The sequence below is a fragment of the Rhinoraja longicauda genome, chromosome 14 (assembly GCF_053455715.1).
Source record: "Rhinoraja longicauda isolate Sanriku21f chromosome 14, sRhiLon1.1, whole genome shotgun sequence".
Taxonomy (NCBI): Eukaryota; Metazoa; Chordata; class Chondrichthyes; order Rajiformes; family Arhynchobatidae; genus Rhinoraja; species Rhinoraja longicauda.
In genome coordinates, this window is record NC_135966.1 from 45,865,927 (window position 1) to 45,887,872 (window position 21,946).

The 21,946-nt window shown below is 41.5% G+C and overlaps 1 protein-coding gene across 1 annotated transcript in view; it reads left to right on the forward strand.

Annotated features, from left to right (window-relative positions):
• Positions 1-21,946, forward strand: part of rnf145a (ring finger protein 145a) — a 70,001-nt gene that overhangs the window by 18,539 nt on the left and 29,516 nt on the right. Inside the window, exon 3 of the mRNA XM_078411806.1 lies at positions 5,810-5,901. Within this exon, the coding sequence (XP_078267932.1) occupies positions 5,810-5,901 (92 nt within the window). The remainder of the gene's footprint in view (positions 1-5,809; positions 5,902-21,946) is intronic.

Here is a 21,946-nt window from a genome sequence, read left to right on the forward strand (position 1 = left end):
CCCCTACTCCCAATTCCTCTGTCTATGCCGCATCTGCGCCCAAGATGAGGTGTTCCATACCAGGACATCTGAGATGTCCTCATTCTTTAGGGAACAGGGTTTCCCCTCTTCCATCATAAATGAAGCCCTCACTAGGGTCTCCTCAATATCCCGCAACTCCGCTCTTGCTCCCCCTCCCCCTCCCCCCAGTCGCAACAGGGCAGAGTCCCCCTAGTCATCACCTTTCACCCCATCAGCCGTCAGAATAATCCTCCTCTCAATGTCAGTAAAACCAAGAAGCTGATTGAATATAAGAAGAGAAAACCTAGCAAACCCTTTCCCAAGGGATCTATAGGAAGGGATCTATAGGAGGCTCTGCATCACAAAGGCAGCCAGCATCATCAAGACCCCAGATCGTTCTGGTCATGGTTTCACTTTACTCCTGCCATGCGAAGAAGGTATAGGAGTCTGAAAAAATGTGATGTTGAGGTTCAGGGACAGCTTCTTCTCATCAACTATCAGGCTCTCGAACAGTACGAACTCAAACTTTGGGTGGGAAAATTTTGAACCATCTTGATTGCACTGAAGGCTTTGAGTTTTATTTTGCATCATATTGGTCTATTATTGAACTTTGTTGTATGTTTATTATGTTACCTATTGAATACTCATTTACAAACCTGCTGTGCTGCTGCAAGTAAAAAATGTATTGTTCTGTTTTGGTACATATGACAATTCAATGTTACCTATTCCTTCTCTCCAGAGATGTTGCCTGTCCCCGCTTAGTTACTCCAGCTTTTTGTGTGTATCTTCTACACTTAAACAATCTTGACTCTTAAAATTGTTTTTATTGCCCAATAAACAGAGGTGTTGTTGGTAAAAAATGCTAATGAGATGCAATAAAGAAGCATTAATGATAGCAAGGAGGATAAAACTATCAAGAGCTTCATAATGAGGCACAGAGAATTAATAGCTAAGTATTAGACCCTGAGTCAGTCCTGAGGCAGATATAAGAAGCATGGGACAGTTAAAAAGGAAAAAGCAAAGGCTTCAGAAGGCTTGAATGGAACAAAAAAGCAACCTTTTTTAAAATAAAATGTTTCTCGGTATCTTTCTAATCAGAAGTATTTTGGATTGCCACTCTAGCTCTTCTACCATGGGGAACTTGTTGAAAAGCTAATTTCATCAGCGAATAGTTAAATCTTGACAATTTATCCGATAGTTACATCTATTATTGCCTTTTGTTGAATTAATTAAATGTTCTTTTTCTTTCTCTTGGTACCATTGATTTATTTCATGTTAATAAATTTGAATACGTCACGAATACTGGCATGGATTAAATGGTCCCTTGTGGACATATTCACAACTGTGTATTCTATGAATACCAAAGTGCTCGATGGTGCAGCGGTAGAGCAGTTGTCTCAGCGCCTGTGACCTGGGTTCGATCCTGACTAATGGTGCTGCTGTGTGGAGTTTATGCATTCTCCCTGTGACCTCGTGGATTTGCAGTTTTCTCCCACATTCCAAAGATGATGATGGTAAAAATGGGTCACGGAGGCCAGGGTGAGAATAGTGCAAATCAAGAAATAAGCTTGGAATTTCCTCACCTGCCAGGCTACCGCTGCGGACGGACGACGAGTGGGACCCTGCAAGCAGGCCTGGCTCCCCGCCGCCATGGACTGACGCCGGAGGACTGTCTTTCGCAGAACAAGGATCGTTCACAGTGGACCAGTGAAGGAGGTCCTGCTCGCACACCACAGACTCCGATCTCTTCCCCGAGCCACCAGCATTGACGAGAACCACACCGGCAAGAACGAGGAGGGATGTGGAACATCAAGATCGGAGTCCCTGGAGGCGGTTGGGCTGTGATGCGGAGGACAAAGGGAGAACCCGGCATTGGGGCGGGGCTGAGAAGGGGGGGGAGAAGAAACAAATAATGTTTAAAGGCACTTGGTACCTTGGTCAATGCCTTATGGTGACTTTTGTGTAATATGTATACAACAAATAAAGAATTTCACTGTACCTTCATGTACATGTGACAATAAAGTATCTATCTATGTAAGATGCTTAGGTTTGTAGGTTAATTGGCTTCTGTAAATTGCCCCGCGTGTTGAATGAGAAGGTGGGATAACATGGAACTAGTGTACAAGTGATAGATGGTCAGTGTGGACTCATTGGGCCAAAGGCCTGTTTCCACACTGTATCTCTAAAATCTCTAAAGACAAAGCATAGCCATTGGGTGTTACTTCTGTGACTATTTTTCTTCCATCACACTCCAATCAAATACATTGTTTGGAGGTAAAAGAATATCTCCATTGTGCTTAAATATGTTGACAAGCTTTCTGATTTACTCGGCAGCTTGCAGATGTTTTAAATGGATAAAGGACATTTCAGTTTCCGCCACAATAACTCATTTGCTGTAGTGATTTACCAAAGCATTAAATCTAAAAAGATATTTTGACAAAATCAAGTTGTTTCCATAAAATATTTTATTTGTAGTTGGTCTTGTTGTTTAAATGAAGCTTCTCTATTGTGTAGCGCATAAGTGTGTGTTACTATGTTTGGGTCAGATGTGTGAAAGTTATCTGTTGTACTTAATTCACTTTCTAGGAAAATAAATATTGATGTGTTTTGACATTTAGTTTAAAGGATTGTTCTGAATCGGGAACTGCCACTGTTCAGCCATTAAAGCTGCGGTAATAGAAGATTAATGTAGGAGCTTAACAGTATCAGTTTGCCCTACCACTGTTTAGTAATTTGGAGATCCAGCAGGCCTTGGCAGACAGAGCACAATGTTCAGTGAAACCTAGTTTATGCTCAGTCTTGCAGCAGAGAAATTGAGAGTTAACAATGGCATCCTTGCAAGAGGCTGCATGGAAGAGTATGCCACCAAGGTAACTTTGGGGGTCGGTGGCTTTGAAGTAGAACAATTCTTCAATTTATTTTTACATGGTGCTATGTGGCTTTTTGCTGATCATTGCTCTATCTCCTTTTTCCCCTCCAAGGCCTTACTATTTGCTGCCTCACAAATCCATACTAATCTTACATGGAATTCTTTTGAGTCCTATCAAATGGGTGTCTGCCTCTACTTCAATATCAAGGCAGCTTGATTCAAGTAACAAGTGCTGGAGACAAAGATAATTTTCTCGTCTGCATCCTTTAACATGGTTGACTACATAATTTTCCTTCAATATCTTTGTAGCATTCTTAAAAGGACCTCACTGCTCTGCATACTTTTCAATTGTAGCTTGTTTGCATCAGGAATGGCTTCCTTTCCCATGCCCATGGTCTCTGACCTTCAAAGATCTGTCCTGAGTACCTTTCAACTTGCCTGGTGTTGTGAACAACAAGTCAAGTAGAGTTTATTGTAATATACATAAGTACAGTGAGTTTCAGATACAATGAAAGTCATGCTCGCAGCAACATCACAGGCAAGCAGACTCTGACAGCACACAAACTTAAATTAGACATAATTTGTACAATTCTGTAAGAGAGTTTAAAAAAAATTATCATACAAGAAAAAAACATAGTGCACAAGCAGTTAGATTGAAAAAACCAAGAGGTGGTTCTTAATGTTCTGTTGCCGAGGTAGGTTTAGAGTTGTGCAGATTGGTTTAAGAAAATTATAGGTTATAGGAATGTAGCTGCTCCTGAACCTGGTGGTGTGGGTTAAAATGAATTGCAAAATTTTTCTATTACCAGGCATGTGAATTTTCCGCGGATTTCCGTGTTTTTAAAATCCATTTTCCGTGCTTTTTGCAAGATTTCCCCGTTTTTCACTTTGCCAAATAAACGGAGAAATCGGATCGAAAAAAAGAAATGGGAAAAAACCCAATGTAAAGACTTATAATGAACACTAGGGTTCCGCTAGAGGCTGCTAGTGGTTCCACGAGAAATCCCTGCGCCGTGGAAGTCTCCCCAAAAATGTGGCACCTAGGCTGAGCAAGGCAGCCAATCTCGACCTCATCGAGACTTCCACGGCGGATCGGAGGGTTGAATTTGCAACCTGTGGCCGGGGCTCTGGAACTCCAGCCCAGCTGGAGCCAGCAAAACTATCCCCATAGCCAACTTCCTTGGCCTGCTGGATAAACCAGCAAAGCTCTGGAACCAAGAGTGCCAGAAAATCAGTGGTGAAACTGTAATGAGTAAATATTAAATTTAAGTGCAAGATTATATAACTAAATTAATTAAGACAGGGTTAAAATATAAAACACAGCAGAAAAGCCAATTACTGCCTTTTTGGGCTGATTATCAATTAATGTGCGAATTTACTTAAATGTTATTAGTGAACAGTACATATTCACATTATTTTGTAATGTTTGTTTTTACTTTGAAATGCGCTAAAAGAGGCTTGAAACTGGTAATGTGTGTAAATTTTCAAATTGTTTCCAATTTTTTGACCCCCGTTGTACACCTCGCGCCAGTGCTCGGCTCTTTTCCTCTTTTTCTTTTACCTCGCTCACATACCCGTATTACAAACCTACCAACTCCTGCAGTTGCCTAATGGTATCTGTGACAATTAGTTATGACCTAGATCGTGGGTAATCTTGATGATAGACGCAGGCTTGTTGAGGCAGCACCTCATGCAGATGCTTTCAATCATGCGGAGGACTGTACCAGTGATCGACCCAGTTGAGTCACCATTCTCTGCAACCCCTTGCATTGGATTTAATACCATGATACAACCTATCAGGGCATCTGTGGAGGTTTGGTGACATGCCAAATTTCTTTAAACTTCTTAAAGTCGAGGCACTGGCATGCACTTGGTTCCATCCTTGTGCTGGGCACAGGACAAGTCATCCGAGATGTTAACGCTCAGGAATTTGTGATTCAGCCAACCACAGGGGTGTTGCAGAGAATTTATAGAAGCGTTGAAACTATTCTTAGTCATGCAGTCATGGGTGTAAGAGCGGGAATGAGAGTAGAGCAGGGGACAAAACATATCCTTGTTGCTCGTTAGTAAGGAGAAGATGTTGTTGCCAATGCACACTGAGTAAAATCATAGAATCAGACAGCATACTGTGTCCATGGTGACCAAGTACCAATCTATTTTCATCCCATATATCAGCACTTGGTCAATAGCCGCCTCGCTTTGACAATTCAGATACTCTTTTGCATTTTGTTTAATTTGTGTATATCTTTCTCCATTTGGCAATGTGGTCCATATTCCAACCACTGTCGAGGTGAAAACATGCTTCATTGGATCCCTCTAAACCCTTCATCCCTTAATCTGAACGCGTTGTTTTCACCTTGCAATTATTAACTATTATCTAGAAAGGATACTTCATGTATTTTAAGATTTTTACATTTTTCTGGACGGTAGCAACTTTTGACTTACAGGTTGCCTTACCAGGAAGCCTGTCTTCAGTTTTTAGTTTTTTGTGCGTGGGATATATTCTGTTACCACCACAATATTTTGGCATTTCATATCATATCATATCATATATATACAGCCGGAAACAGGCCTTTTCGGCCCTCCAAGTCCGTGCCGCCCAGTGATCCCCGCACATTAACACTATCCTACACCCACTAGGGACAATTTTCACATTTACCCAGCCAATTAACCTACATACCTGTATCCATTTGCAAGGCGACTGAAAAATGCCACTGTCAATGGGGGGCTTCGTCAAAGAGGATAGGGTCATCTTTGGTTAGGAAATTAATGCAAACAGATTAACAGAAGGTAAGTCCATACTTATCACCTTGGTCAGTGAGGAGAATAGTAATTTCTGTCGGCGTGTTTTTAATTCGGTTAGAATTCCATTTTGAGTGTAAACTAAGTGTTTTGATTGAAATAGCAATATAATGTTTTGTGTTTTTTTTTGCTTTTTAGGGACTTTGTGAGGAGTGAGATAGAGTTTGGCCATGATGGACCTGTGTATGAGGATCCTTTATCATTGAACCGTTTCACTACAGCTTTGATAGGTATGGTGAGCTTTTTAAAAAATTTGTCTAACAAATCACAGTCTCTGGTACATATCATACATTTGAAATTTAGTGGGTGAAATTTAGTTTCATAACAGGTCGACTCAAAGTATTATTATTTCGTAACAAAACAATCAAATTAAAATATGTTTTGTTTGGTGGCGAAGACTTTTTTCACCTTTAATCACACTCTTCTTTGCTTCGTATCTGAAGGACATCTCGTGTTGAGGTTTCAAACTGCAATGTTGTTCTTTGGTACATCACTAGTGATTTTATTAGCATGGTGAGCAGTGCAGGTGAGAATGATACCTTTTGGCCTCGATATGTTTTCCAACAAAAGTGATGAAACAGATGACATGTGGCCACTTAGTGTAAATACATTCCTTGCCTCCATTTCAAATAATCTGAGGCCTGAAAACATGTACTCATGAGATTCAAGAATAGCTTCGCTGTTTTTATCCGACTCTTGAACAGATCTCGTGTATGCTTTTGATGTAATTCTTGATCCTGCAAGCTATGTCATTGTGGCCCTTTTTATCTGCACTTACTCTGTAATTGTAACACTATTCTGCAGTGTTTCATTTTCTTTGTTGTACTCGTGTGGGTCAGATTGCACTCGTGTCTGATATGAACTGCCTGAACAGCAAGCCAAACAATATTTTTCTTTTTATTTCGGTGCACGTGCTAAACTCAACATATACAGATCTCACTATTTTCTAGCCAAGTGTATTTTGACAATGGTTAACAGTTTTTTATTTAAATTAATTCAATTAAGAATTTATACAGGATTGTCCTTAATTCAATTCTGCATCCATGCTGGAATTCCTGAATTACTTTTCCAACCCTAAAATTCCCACAGCAGCATTGCAATATCCCTGACCAAAATAATGACTGACAAAGTCTCTGATTAGGAGATAAAATAAACCGCAAATGCCAGAAACCTAAGCGCAAGGCAGTGCTAGAGGAAGTCAGTTGGTCAGGCAGCATTTGTAAAGGAATGCATAGAGAACATTTCTGGTCGGGCCCTGGTTATCAGTATCCGATTATCCTTGTTCTCTGTCCAAGTTGGCTTGATTGAGTAATCCTTCTATGATGCTTTGCCTTATTCATCCACCATTGTGGGAACTTCCACTGTCTAAAAGCAGAAAATGCTGAAAACATTCTGCATGTCATATAAAAAGAGTAAACCTTTTGATTCCAAGATTCTTTTTTTTTTTCAGATAAAAGATTTTCTGACAAAACATGTCAGACCTGAAACATTAACACTGTTTCTGTCTCTCCAGGTGCTGTCTCTACAGGTGCTGTCCACTCCTTTAAAGTGCTCCTTTCGCACTTACTATTTTTATTTCAAATTTCCAGCATATGTATGCTGAAGATTGTCCTGAAGGTTTTTATTCATATTCCTTTTTAATGACAGCATAGAATAACACTATTTACTCCTGTTGTCTGAAATTAATTATCTGAACAGTTGTAATTTTCTTGAATTAGAAGTAGAAAATAAATCTCTTGGTTATATGTAGTGATTTGTTTGTTTGTTCTGCCTTCTGTTTTTGAAGAGTTGGGTCCAAAGAGGAAGAGAGAGCCCGGTATTTTGTTCATTTCATTGAAATTTTCTTGCAATGGATATGATGGCACTATGGTATCTGGCTGCTTTAACTATTTTTTTGATTAATACTAATTTTAATTGGTTTGACTGGTTATCATCACTGGCACGGTCATGATTAATTGCTCATTCATAATTGCCCTTGAGATTGTTGCGAGTCTTTTGTTAACTGCTACAGTCCCTCTGCAATTTTAAAATTGAACCTGTTTTTTGGCTTCCTTGCTGTAGACACCAATTACCAACATTAAGCAAGCAGAAAGGAACTCGAGCAGGCAATTGGCAGGGCCAAAAGGGGCCACGAAATGTCATTGATAAATCAGATTTAAAGAACATCCCAATGCTTTTTGTATGAACATTAAATCGACGGTAACCAGGGGGAGGTAGGAATGTTCAGGAATAAAGGAGGGAATTTGTGCTTGGAGTCAAAGGATGTAGGCCAGGTACTAAATGTGTACTTAGCATGTGTATTTACCAAATTCAACCTGCAATTTGAGAGGGAGAAGATGAAATTGGATTATGTCAGTATTCCTGTTGAGCAAAGGTGACTGCAGAGGCATGAGGGAGGAGCAGGCTAAAGTTGATTGGTAAGGGCCCAAACAGGAATGACGGTGGAACAACAATGGCAGGAATTTCTGGGAACAATTTGGAAGATGCAGGATCTTCTTTCCAAAGAGGAAAAAGGATTCTAACAGGAGAATGAGGCGCCCGTGGCTGATACGGGAAATCAAAGACAGCATAAAGCTGAATGAGAATGCAAATAACATTGCAAAGATGACAGGGAAGCTGGAGGATTGAAAAACTATTTTTTTAAAAACTAGCAGAAGGTAACTAAAAAGGCAATATGGAGAGAAAGGAAATATGAAAGTAAGCGAGCCAATAATACAAGAGGATAGCAGAAGTTTGTTCAGATATATAAAGAGTAAGGAAGAGGCAAGAGTAGACGTTGGACCACTGGAAAATGATGTTGGAGAAGTGATAATGGGGAATAAAGAAATGACAGAGGAATTGAATACTTTATTTGCATCAGTCTTCACAGTGGAAGACACCAGTAACGTGCCAGAAATTCAAAAGAGTCAGGCGGTGGAAGTTAGTGGATTGGCTAGGGAGAAGATGCTTGGAGAGCTGAAAGGTCTGAAGGTGGATAAGTCACCTGGACTGGATGAACTTCATCCTAGGTATTCAAAGTGGTGGCTATAGAGATTGTGCAGGCATTAGTTGTGATGTTTCAAGAATCACTACAGTCGGATGGTTCCAGACGATTGGAAAATTGCAAATATTACTCCGCTGTTCAAAAAGGAAGTGAGGCTGAAGAATGGAAACTAGGCCAGTTAGCCTGACTTCAGTGGTTGGTAAGATTTTAAAGTTCATTTTAAAGATGAGGTTTTTGAATACTTAGAAGCACACGATAAAATAGGCCAAAGTCTATAGGCATGATTTTATGAAGGGGAGATCTTGTCTGACGAACCTATTGGAATTCTTTGAGGAAATAAATAGCAGGATAAACAAAGGAGAGTCAGTGGATGTGGTTTATATAGATTTTCAGAAGGCCTTTGAAAGGTGCTGCTAAAGAAGATGAGAGCCCATGGTATCAAAGGGAAGACACTAGCATGGATAGCAGGTTGGCTGGATGGCAGAAGGCAAAGAGTGGCAATAAAGGGGGCTTTTTCTGGTTGGCTGCCTGTTCCACAGGGTTGGTGTTAGGGCCGCTATTCTTCACGGTATATATCAATGATTTGGATGATGGAATTGAAGGCTTTGTGGCCAGGTTTGCAGGTGATACGAAGATAGTTGGAGGTGCAGGTAGTGCAGAGAAAACAGGAACTCTGCAGAAGGACTTAGGACTTGGTCAGGTTGGGAGAGTGAGCAGAAAAGTGGGAGATGGAATACAGTGTTGCAAAATATGGAGTCTTGCATTTTGGTAGCAGGAATAAAAGCGTAGACAATTTTCTAAATGGGAAGAGAATTAAAAAATGAGAGTGCAAAGGAACTTGGAAATGCTGGTGCAGGATTCCCAAAATGTTACCTTGCAAGTCAAATCGGTAGGAAGGAAGGTGAATGCAATGCGAGCATTTATTTTGAGAGGGCTACAGTACAAAACCAGGGATATAATGCTATGGCTTTATAAGGCACTGGTCAGACCACATTTTGAATATCCACTCTCCATGTCTTTCTCTAATTCTCCGTGTTTGTGTGTGTGTCTGTGTGTTTTCATTTTAACCCGCTCCACCAGGTTCAGGAGCAGCTACATTCCTACAACCTATCAGTTTACTCAATCTTGCTCTGCCAGTATCAAAATTTGTCTACACTGGCCTGAATTTCACTGTTATCTATACCCACAACCCTTGATTGTAGGCCCCAGACAGTATTAAACAAATGTGCTTAATACCTTTTATTGCAAGATTATAATGTTCAGTGTGCATTTGAAATCTGAGCTCTTACTAAAGAAATAATATATATCATTAACTCAGCCTGATAGATCAATTGAAACACTTCCTTTGCCACAGACAGAAAGATATTAATTAGAGGAAAAATCCTGCATTCAGAGTTGGATCATTTTGATGCTTTTTAAATCTATTTTTGTTAAGTTGGCTGGAGCATTGAGTTGGCAACAAAGATATATTGGCCTATTTTTACCTTTCTTACCAAAATTTAAAAAGCACCTGTACAATTGCAGGTGCATCTCTCTTTCAAAATGACTTGAATGGCTGAAAAAGTTAAAGATCAAAGTAGAAAGTTGACCATATAACAAATCTACAAATTGTGTTTCGCTTACATTTTTAATTCAATGGTGCTTTTATTGTCACATGTTCAAAGTGCAAGCACACAGTGAAATTCTTTTGTTGCAAACAGAGTATTGCCATACCTAAGCACATCCCCGATTAGCAAACTGTACAAAAATAGTCTACTGATCCAGTATGCAAGAGCTGCCATATTTTGTCCAAGTCCGCACTCTAGTTCTTAAGTGGTGCCTGTTCCAGGCAAGCCCATGGCTGCTGTGGTCCTCTAGTCATCGCCTTGCTTGGACATGTGGGTCGCACTGTGAACCGAAGTCCATCCCCTCGCCCTGCTCTCCGGGGGTGCCCCCCGCTGCCGACCATGAAGGAGCAGTAGGCCAGAATCTAGTTCTCTCTGCTCTCCTACCAGCCGTGTCCGTCCTAGCCGCCTCTATTCTCCCGTTCTCTGGAGTTCAGTGGCCGAACAGGGCCTGGCTTGGTAGGTTTACCGTACCAGGCTGCATTCCGCCGGATTCTCCGACCAGGGTCGGCTCGGTGAGCTTCCCCTTCCAGGCCACAGTCTGACGGGTCTTGCGTTTGGCTGTGGGGGACCAGGTTTGGCGGCTTCCCGCTGTAGGCCACGGTGCTCTGGGAGCTTCTATCAGAGGTATTGCAGGTTGTCTCTAATATATGGAGACATTGAAAACTAAATGAAATTGAGTGTTTGGACAGGTCAGACAAATTTGTTAAGTAAGAAATTCATTAAGCAATTTCAACTTGTTGATGCAGTGCAGATTTTTTTGTATGCATTGCAAAAATAAAATTAATCGTCTTTATAAATTTTAGAATGCTGAAAAATCTATCCTCTTCAACTCCAAATCTCGTCTTGACAAGCATTTATCGCCAGACCCCCCCCCCCTTTGTTGCCCCTGCTGACTACCAGACGGTTAATAGGTGACAGCTGTTGCAGTTGTCCATCCATAACTCTCAGAGGGAAGGTATCAATGTGTTTTGACAAAGTTCTAGCATTGTGAATTGCATTGTTGAGACTATTGCGAGCTCCTTTGATAGCATTTCACAGTTGCCCCTTTAAGGTGGCTAAAATCCCAGGGCCTGACCAACTGCACCCTCGGGCTTTATAGGAAGCGAGGGAATAAATTACTGAGGCTCTTGCAGAGATATTTGCGTCATCTATAGCCATGGGTGAAGTTCCAAAATACTGGAGGGTGACTAATATAGTACTTTTATTTAAGGACAGAAAGGACAAGTCAGCGAATTGCAAGCTGGTGAGTCTGGTGTCAGTGGTAGGAAAGTTGTAGATTACTCTGGGAGGCTTGTTCACATGGAATCTAAGATAGTATATTCTGCATGCAGAAACAGAACTGCAGATGTTGGTCAATATACAAAAGGACATAAAGTACTGAAGTACCTCAGCAGGTCAGGCAGCATCTCTGGAAAACGGATAGGAGACATTTCAGATCAAGACCCTTCTTCAGACTGATTATGGGGGGGGAGAGAGAAAAAAGCTGGAAAAGGACAAAGCATGGCAGGTATTATGTTAATTATAGGTGAGGGGATGGGGGGGGGGTTGGTTTGATATGTATGTGACAGAAACAAAGGTCTGAAAAGCAGAAGTGAGACAAATGTCAAGATTTCCATTTTGTGTAGCCAGAGGGAGTAAAGGAGTAGGGTGGGGGGGGGGGGGGTTGGTGGTTGGAAGGGAGGAAACAGTGGGAGTCCAGGTGGGGCACAGGAGGGAAGAAAGGGGGGTGTATGTGGGGGGGGGGGGAGATTAAAAATTGGAGAATTCAATGTTCCTACCATTAAGCTACTCAGTCGGCATATGAGGTTCTGTTCCTCCAGTTTGCATGTGACCTCACTCTAGTAATGGCGGACTGAGAGCAAGATTTCAGTGAAACGGTTGCTGAGTATACACGTGGTCTTGGATTATCCTTTACTTTATCTGACAAAGCTGTATTTGTAGAATTTCTGTCTTGGGTATTTTTTAACATGTGTGTATTAATCAAAACCACTTGCACTTTTTAGAGAGTTCAGGGTCTCAGCAGTTCTTCCATTTCATTCAGCTTTTTAAAATATTGTTAATTTCCCTGCATACCTTTTTTGATTGAAAACACTGATTTATCCTGTTGCATTTTAACTACTGAGTTGCTTTTTTCACTGCTTAACATTTCTTTTCATATTCCCTCTATTTTTATAGCTTTTAGATTTTGACATTATGCCCTGCCAGGCAGATCATTCTGCCATATACAAAATGTTCCGGGCAATGTGGTTTTCATTGCACCTGTACCTCGGTGTACTTGTGCATATGACAATAAACTTGATTTGTTTCCTCTTAAGATTGAATTGTAGTTCCTACTTCCAGTTTCAAAATGTTGGGTTATCTGTTAAGTGTTTTACATAATCTCTTGTGGTTGCAGGAAATATTTCTATGTAACACCAAACTAGTGACATTGGCTCACAGTACTGAAGGCATCACAAAAAGCTGGAGTAACTCAGTGGGTCAGGCGAGAAGGTAGAGAAGGAATGGGTGACGTTTCGGGAAGACACCCTTCTTCAGACTGATGTCAGGGGAGGGGGCGGGACAAAGAAAGCACAGAGGGGGAGCAGCGAGAGAGCATGTTGCTAAACTCGTCGAAGAGAGGAGGAGAACTTTCTTCAAAGTAGACATACCTTGAAGAGAAATCGCAGTGGAGCGGCAAGTTGTGTGGGAAAATAACTGCAGATGCTGGTACCAGGGCCGTCTTAACGCATGGGCCTGATGGGCACTTGCCCGGGGGCCCACGAGCATAGGGGCCCCATGCTGATCTGTGTATGTTAAGTGACTTGCAATAAATAAATACTACTTTAAAAATGTAGGTTCAATGAGTGCTTTTTTCGCAACATTTTCGGTCACTAAGTGCTTCTCACAGCGATCTGTAAGTGCTTTTCACAACAACGTAGCACCCTAAGTCCATCACTAAGTGCTTTTCGGTAAGTGCTTTTCGCCGGCACGACAGGGGGGGGCTGGTAGGGAAAGGGGGGTGGGGGAGAGTAACGGTAGGGGCCCCAGTACACTGCTTTGCCCGGGGGCCCATAATGCTGTAAAAAGGGCCCTGGCTGGTACAAATCAAAGGTACACCAGCATCTGCAGTTATTTTCCTACTTGGCTCACAGTACTGATCTATCATCAAAGTAGCAAGTTCGGATACTGGACTGCTCATATAGAAAGAAATGTTGCTATTTAGTGAAATGGAGTAATGAGGCTGGGATATATTACCCTTTTTTTGTAACTGGGGATCTGAGAAGAGCTTGAAATGTTGAATTTCGATTTGGTGATGTCCATGAAATGTACAAAAACAAAATTGAAGTCTTGTTTGTTCGTATGGACAAACCATAAATGCTGTTTTGCAGATAACAGACCAGTGATATTGATTCACACAGCGGGACATTAGTTGTTAGATCACTTTGGTTTTTTTCTGATAACTGCAAAGAAATCCACATTCCTGAATCATTCTTGTTTATTGACCAACGGTCACAGGCAGCCAAAAGAAAGTTTCCTGATTTGATTTATTTTTGAAAAGTTGTAAAATTTAGATGAAATTGTTGGGACTAGGATGTTCTCAATCCCTCTGTCTAATAGGAGTTTGAATTTGCAATTTATAGGAAGTTCAATAAAAAGGAGCTTTAATTTTATTGTGGAGTTAACTTCATACTATGTTGAAGTTTAGGAAATAATTTCAAGATATGCTATCAGTGATCAAAGTACTATGACGAATTATATCACTTAGTTGAAACTGATTTGTACAATTATGTTTATAAATTACTTAACTCGATATCAACTCGTTGATTCCTACATCAGTGGATTGTTATTCAAGCCTCACTCGGTCACCTTGTGTTGGATGTATTTTTCGTGAATTAACTAACTAGATTCAACATCCCACTTTAACTGCTGTTCTGAGCTTCTGTCTCGGTTCTGACTGCCCAGTCACTGTGGCACCATTGTCTGAACCTCCCATGTTTAATGCTCATTGTTCACTGCTTAGGATGTATGTTTGATCAGCTACCTAATTTGGGTGTCAATGGGTCCACTCTTATTGGTATTTATGGGTGCCTCATTGGCTGCATTGTTCGCTACAAAAACTTCTGTCTTATTAAATCTGCAGGACCCCAAATTAACTATCTTTCACCACATAAAACACATGCATAAAATTCAACCACCACCTTTGCTACATTTCCAAGCAGTACTTTTCCTCAGTTTAAATCGAAGGTAGACACAAAATGCTGGAGTAATTCAGCGGAACAGGCAGCATCTCTGGAGAGAAGGAATTCCGTCTCTCCAGAGATGCTGCCTGTCCCTCTGAGTTGCTCTTTATACTGTGCAGGTCAGGCCGCATCTGTGAGAAGAGATGTATTAACATTTTGGGGCCCAAATAACTTTGTTTGATAAAGGGTCCTCAGCCTGAAACGTTTGCTCTTTTTCTCATTCCATTGATGCAGACTGACCTGCTATTTCCAGCATTTTGTTTTTATTTTAACATTTTTTTGATCTTGGTTAATTTCCAGCATATAATTATGATTTTAAATGTTTAACTGGGAAAAGCAACTTAACCTATAAACCCCGCATAAACAAATTTGTTTTTAGTGTGAATGTCAGAATAAAGCACTCCCATATTAAGTATGGCAGTATTTTTGTTGTTCATCAATTATGGTTGTAGAAGAGAACCTCCCATTTCCTTGCATTTTGTAGACCCCTCCTTTTGTTGTAAATCCATTTACCTTACTAGCAATTCTATCATGCTGTTTTGTCTCGCATGGTGACATTTTACGGCGTCTGTATTTCACATTGGAATAAGGGGAAAACATTTTGTCCAAAGCTGAACATAACTTATGAACTTTATAACTTATAACTTTCTTTGTCCCGCCCCCTGACATCAGTCTGAAGAAGGGTCTCGACCTGAAACATCACCCATTCTCTCTCTCCTGGATGCTGCCTGATCTGCTGAGTTACTCCAGCATTTTGTGATACCTTTGATTTGTACCAGCATCTGCAGTTATTTTCTTACATAACTTATGAAGAAACACACTAAGCAATTGTTTAATGGCTCATTTGAAACTTAATGAACAAGTAAGCAAAGTACCATATTGCAGTAAATCAAACATTGTGTTTCCGACAGAAGAGTATTGACTGCACTTCATTGAATGAAGTGTGTTGGGAAGTCCTGAAAGTTATGTGAAAGATGGTAAGGAAATAAACAATTACAAATAATTCTGAATGAGGTTGAAGATTCTAGCTCTGTTATTCATGTTAAATCGTCATCTTCATAAAATGCAGTGACTACAATTAATGGTTGAGTTGTAGCAGGGATTTAGAATTTATTTGTTGCAGTCGAGAAAATAGAGCTTTAATATGAACTATGCTTGATCAGCAGAATACATAATGGTTGGTATTAAGCAGTCACATTCCAAAACATTACTTTCAATTCCTGATAACAAATAACCTTGTGTGGTTGCATTGCTTCTTTGGCATGTGTAAATGTCCCTAATTACCAAACCATGAGTCATGTTACCAATACTGCCCTTCTTTCTTTTTAAATATTTATTTATGCTAGCCTTCATTAGTTGGGGGCATTGAATGCAAGGGAGGTTGTGCTCCAACCAGCTAAAACTTCGGTCAGACTGCAGTTGGAGTATTGTGTGCGTTTCTGGTCGTCATACCATAGGGAACTGAACCATTCTATCACCAACTAGAGAGTGATCCTGATCTACCATCTACCTCATTGGAGATCCTCAAAGACTATCTTTAATCGGACGTTACTGGACTTTATCTTGCACTAAACATTATTCGCGTTATCCTGTATCTGTACACTGTGGACGGCTTGATTGTAATCATGTATTATCTTTCCGCTAACTGGATAGCACATAACATAAAAGCTTTTCACTGTTCCTTGGTACACATGAAAATCAACCAAGCTAAGCTAAACTTCTTTACCCAACCTACACTTTTGCTCTCATCCCATAAGTTTGATTGTGTGGAGATCCCAATTCTATCAATAGATATATTCGACCCGAAACATCACCCATTCCTTCTCTTCTGAGATGCTGCCTGACCTGCTGAGTTACTCCAGCATTTTGGGAATAAATACCTTCGATTTGTACCAGCATCTGCAGTTATTTTCTTATATTATATTCTGCTATGGGATCAGCAGAGCAGAACGTTGCACAGTAAACAGTGAAAATGTTTTCACTTCGTACACATGACTCAGAATCTTGACATATGAACTAGCAACTAACAGGAAGAAAGATATACAAGAAGTTATTGAATTACTAAAATGGAATATTTACGTAACAGTGGGAATATTTCTATTTGACCTGTTGAGATTTAGATATCTGGGGATTGCCAAGCATGTATTATTAACCCAATCAGCAGAACTTCCTGATCAAAGATGGTTGCCAACAAGAAAATTGTGACAACTTTTATGAGTGGTTGTTGGTTGCTTTTGGAACCTTGCATTGATAGAAATGATTAACGTTTCAGTATTTTAACGATGATTTGAATGCCAAGGCTTTACATGTCCAATTATGGCTAAACCTGAAATATACACATGCTGTTTATCTAGTTTGTGACTGAACTAACAGAATTTTAAAAACTGATTTCTCCATGCTGATGTGAACTTTAATACCTTTTACTGCTGAGATCAGCTAACCCAGAACAGCAGTCAGGATTAGAACACAAATCATTGTCATCTCAGTGGCTTAGTTATTTCACCAGGGATCTCTTGTATTCATTTAACAAAAATACAAATGTAAATTTGACTTGAGAATGAGATTTCCCCAGAGATCTGCCTGTTAGAACTATAGTTTACGGATCCTCTTGGCTGCTTCAAACATTTTAGCTTCAATGTGTATAAAGCCATTAATAAATTCTCGTCTTGCGCAGTGCAAACAGCTGAAGCTCAAGGGCAAGGGTAGAACTTCATGCATTTCTTGATCAGTTTTTAACAATAGTAAGACTTGAGAGAGAAGTTCAGAATCCCTGGGGGTTGGGAGATATTCTGATACATAATCCAAACAAAATTGGAACCAGTATGGCAATAAAGATTATAATCTAAAACAACTGGACGGGGCCAATAGAGCAGACAGCTCTACTTTGGACAGTTCAGATAAAAAAGATCACAGGTTGAGAATGGATTACATGCTGTGAATGTGACTAATTTAGTTAGAAAGAAGAAATCAAAATGTGACTTGGTTTAAATACAATTGACATGCCAAACAAATCCATACTATAAGTTGTGTATATTAATGAATAATGTACAAGAAATGTTAATAATGTTAATAATAACTATCTTGTTATTAATAATGTTAATAATAACTATCTTGATAATGCTAAAAGCAAGATGAGAATGTGGTATTTGTGCTGTTGGAGTGAATAAGTAAGCACATTCTCTAGTTTTAGAATCCTCTGCCCAGGAGATAAGTCTGCGTTTGTTTGTCCATTTGTTCCGGTTAAGGCACAGTGCACACGGCAGACAGCTGACAGTCGCTTGTCTTTCTTTTTGTCAGTCGCTTGTCTTTTTTGTTTTCATTTTTATTTTCAAGTTTTCATGTACCTTGTGTGTTGTGACTGTTGGCAGACCAATTTCCCTCCGGGGATGAATAAAGTTCTATCGTATCGTACATGGTTTAAAACTCGTATGTTACATTGTGTTTTTTGAACTATCTGCTTGGTTAATTGTTTCTTTAGATTCAGAACTGGTTTACTCAGAAGACAGGGTTGTAGTGGAAGGGTGATATTTTGGCCAGATGTCTGGAGTTCCACAGCGATCTGTGTTGGGACCTCTGTGATCAATACAAATGTAGATGGGTTGGTTGGTAAGTTTACAGACTACGCCAAAATTCCTGGATTTGCAGACAATGTGGAAAGCTGTCAAAGTACACAGAGGGATATAGATCAGCTGAAGAAATGGGCAGAGAAATGGCAGGTGGAGTTTAATCTGTTCAAGTGTGAAGTGTTGCATTTAGGAGGTTGAATGCAAGGGAAAGTATATAGTTAATGGCAAGACCCTTAACACCATTTATGTACAAGAGATGATGGGGTCTAAGTCCATAGCTCCCTGAAAGTGGCAATACAAGTAGAACAGTAAAGAAGGCATATGGTAGACTTGGCTTCATTGTCCAGGGCATTGATTCTAAGAATTCGAACTTCATTGGTCGTGGCATTGTCTGTACGAGTCAGGGTGTATTGTTGCAGCTTTAGAGGACGTGGTTAGGCCACATTTGACGTATTGCGTATAATTCTGTTCACCCCATTTCAGGAAGGAAGTGGAGGCTTTGGAGAGGGTGCAGAAGAAGTTTACAAGAATGCTGCCTGCATTGGAGGGTATTAGCTATGAGGGGAGGGTGGACAGACATTATTTTCTCTGGAGCATCAGAAGCTATGGTGAGACCTCTGATAGAAGTGTCTAAAATTATGAGAGCCATAGAATGGGGACATTCAGAACCTTTTTTTCCTAGATGAGAAATGTCAAAGAGTAGAGGGCACAGCTGTAAAGTGAGAGCAGCAAAGTTTAAAGGAGATGTGTGTGGCAAATTTTCTTTACACAGAGCGGTCGGTGAGTGGCTAAAAAGGGCTGCCAGGGCTGGTGGTGGAGGCAGATACTGCCTATCTAAAAGTATCTGCCTTCAGATATGCACATAGATATGCAGAGATTGGAGGAATGGGGAGATTAGTTTAATTTGGCATTATGTTCAGCATGGACATTGTGGGCCGAAGGAATTGTTCTTGTGCTGTACTGTTCTTTCTGCTATACTGCAAATTTGGAAAACTGTTCTGGTTTGTTGGTAGTAATTCGGGTAACAGATTCAACATTAATCATTAATGTGTGCATTGTGGAAAAATATTTATTGTCAATGTTAATTAATGATTGTCATTGTCTGCCTTTCACAAACCTTGCAACTTTTCTCCTCCATGCCTCCTTTATTCCTTCTCTGAAGCACAATGGTCATGTAATCTTGACCTGGAAAAGAGTTGAATCGGAACCGTTTGATGAAAGTATGAATTTAACATAAAGTACCAAATAAGTATTTTGTTTAAAATAAGATAATCTTGCATTTTGACCTGTGAAAGAATTATATTGTTGAACCCAGATGGTTAAGATAAAACTTGCAGCAAGGATACAAATTATGTTCCATTGCACAGCAGTCGACAGTGCCTTTCGTCGGTTAGGATGGTGTAGTTTTTATTTAAGCTGTTATATCTTGGCTCTCACGATCTCAGCAAACTTAGCTGGTGAATATGATGACTCTATAAATATAATATAATGACTATAAATGTTCCATAGCGGGACAGGCAGCATCTCTGGAGAGAAGGAATGGGTGACCTTTCAGGTCGAGATCCTTCTTCTGACTGATATCAGGGGAATGGGTGGGACAAAGATAGAATGTAGTTGGAGACAGTAAGACTGGTGGGAGAACTGGGTAGGGGGATAATAATAATAATAATAAGCATTTATTTTATATAGCGCCTTATCGGGTGCTCAAAGCGCTTTACAAGAACAATCAACATAAAAACAAACAGACAAACTATCCTAACGGAAAAGCGGCGAATAAACAACGCCAGCGTCCTCTCACGTCAGGGTCCTGCAGTAGACAACAAAAAAAAAGCACAGGACACACAGATACAATTTTTACACAAACAGCCATCACAGTGATTGCTCTAGGCATACCCTCACTGTGATGGAAGGCAAAGTCTTATCTCCTCCTCATTCTTCTCCCGTGGTGCCACGAGGTGATCGAGGCTCCCAACTTTTTGAAGCCCCCACCGGGCGATGGAAAGTCCCAGGGCCGAGCCACGCAGGCCGATGAAAGTCCTGAGCCCCCACTGGGCGATGGAAAGTCCCAGGGCCGAGCCGAGCAGGCCGATGAAAGTCCTGAGCCCCCACTGGGCGATGGAAAGTGCTGCGGCCAGGCCACGCAGGGCGATGAGGGGCCTGCGAGCGGGTCGATCATACCTCGCACTTCGGGGGCGGTCGAAGCTGCTACGGCTGGAGCTCCCAAAAACCGGTCGCCAGCCAGGGACCTGCGAACTCCCGATGTTGCGGTCTGCAGGGCCCATGGCCGAAGCCTCCGAGATGGTAAGTCCAGGCCCTGCGACCGGAGTCTTCAAGGTCGATCCCAGCTGGAGGCCGCCGACTCCACGATGTTAGGCCGTAGCGCGAACGGAGATACGACACGGTAAAGGTCGCATCTCCGTTGAGGAAGAGATTAGAAAAAAGGTTTCCCCCAACCCCCCCACCACCCCCCCACATACACAGAGTTAAAAATAGAACAAAACGTACATTAAACGATGACAAAAAACAAAAAAAAGACAGAGAGACTGCCGGTGAGCCGCAGCTGCAGAACACAGCCACGCCCCTTTTATAAGTGGGAGAACTGGGTAGGGGGATGGGATGGAGAGAGAGGGAAAGCAAGGGTTATTTGAAGTTAGAGAAGTCAATGTTCATACTGCTGGGATGTAAGCTACCCAAGCGAAATATGAAGTGCTGTTCCCCCAATTTGCACTGGGCCTCACTCTGACAATGGAGGAGGCCCAGATCGGAAAGCTCAGATTGGGAATGGGTGGGGGATTGGGAATGTGGATGTCCAGTCACTCTACTCCTCCATCCCCCACCAGGAAGGTCTCAAAGCTCTCCGTTTCTTCCTCGACTGCAGAACCAGCCAATTTCCGTCTACTAATACTCTCCTCCGCCTAGCAGAGCTGGTCCTTACCATCAACAACTTCTCCGACGCCTCCCACTTCCTCCAAATCCAAGGCATAGCTATAGGCACTCGCATGCCTGCCTGGCTCTTTGTAGGGTACGTCAAATCCAAGGCTAGCTATGCCTGCCTCTTTGTAGGGTACGTCAAACAATCACAGTTCCAGGCGTACACTGGCCCTATCCCCAAACGAGTCCGCGACATTGACGACTGCACCCACTCTCTGACTTCATCAACTTCACGACCAATTTCCATCCTCAAATTCACTTGGATCATCTCCAACATCTTCCTACCATTTCTAGATCTCACCGTCTCCATCACAGGAGACAGTCTATTGACCGACATCTACTACAAACCTACTGACTCCCACAGCTATCTAGACTACACTTCTTCCCATCCTGCTTCCTGTAAAGATTCTATCCCCTACTCTCAATTCCTCCGTCTACGCCACATCTTCGCCCAGGTTGAGGTTTTCCATACCAGGGCATCAGAGATGTCCGCATTCTTTAGGAAATGGGGGTTTCCCTCTTCCATTATATTTGAGGCTCTCTCAGTAGTGTCTCCTCGATATCCCGCAGCTCCTCTCTTGCACCCCCTCCCCCATTCGTAACAAGGACAGAGTCCCCCTTGTCCCCAACTTCCACCCCATCAGCCATTGCATACAGCATATAATCCTCCAAACATTTTCGCCACCTCCAATGGGATCCCACTACTGGCCACATCTTTCCATCTCCACCCCTTTCTGCTATCTGCAGAGACCATTCCCTCCGCAACTCCCTGGTCAACTCGTCCCTTCCCACTCAAACCACCCCCTCCCCAGGTACTTTCCCCTGCAACCGCAGGAGATGCAACACCTGTCCCTTTACCTTCCCCCTGAACTCCAGTCTTTTCAGGTGAGGCAGGGGTTCACTTGCACCTCCTCCAACCTCATCTGCTGTTCCAGGTGTCAAATCCTACAAATCGGCGAAATTAAGCA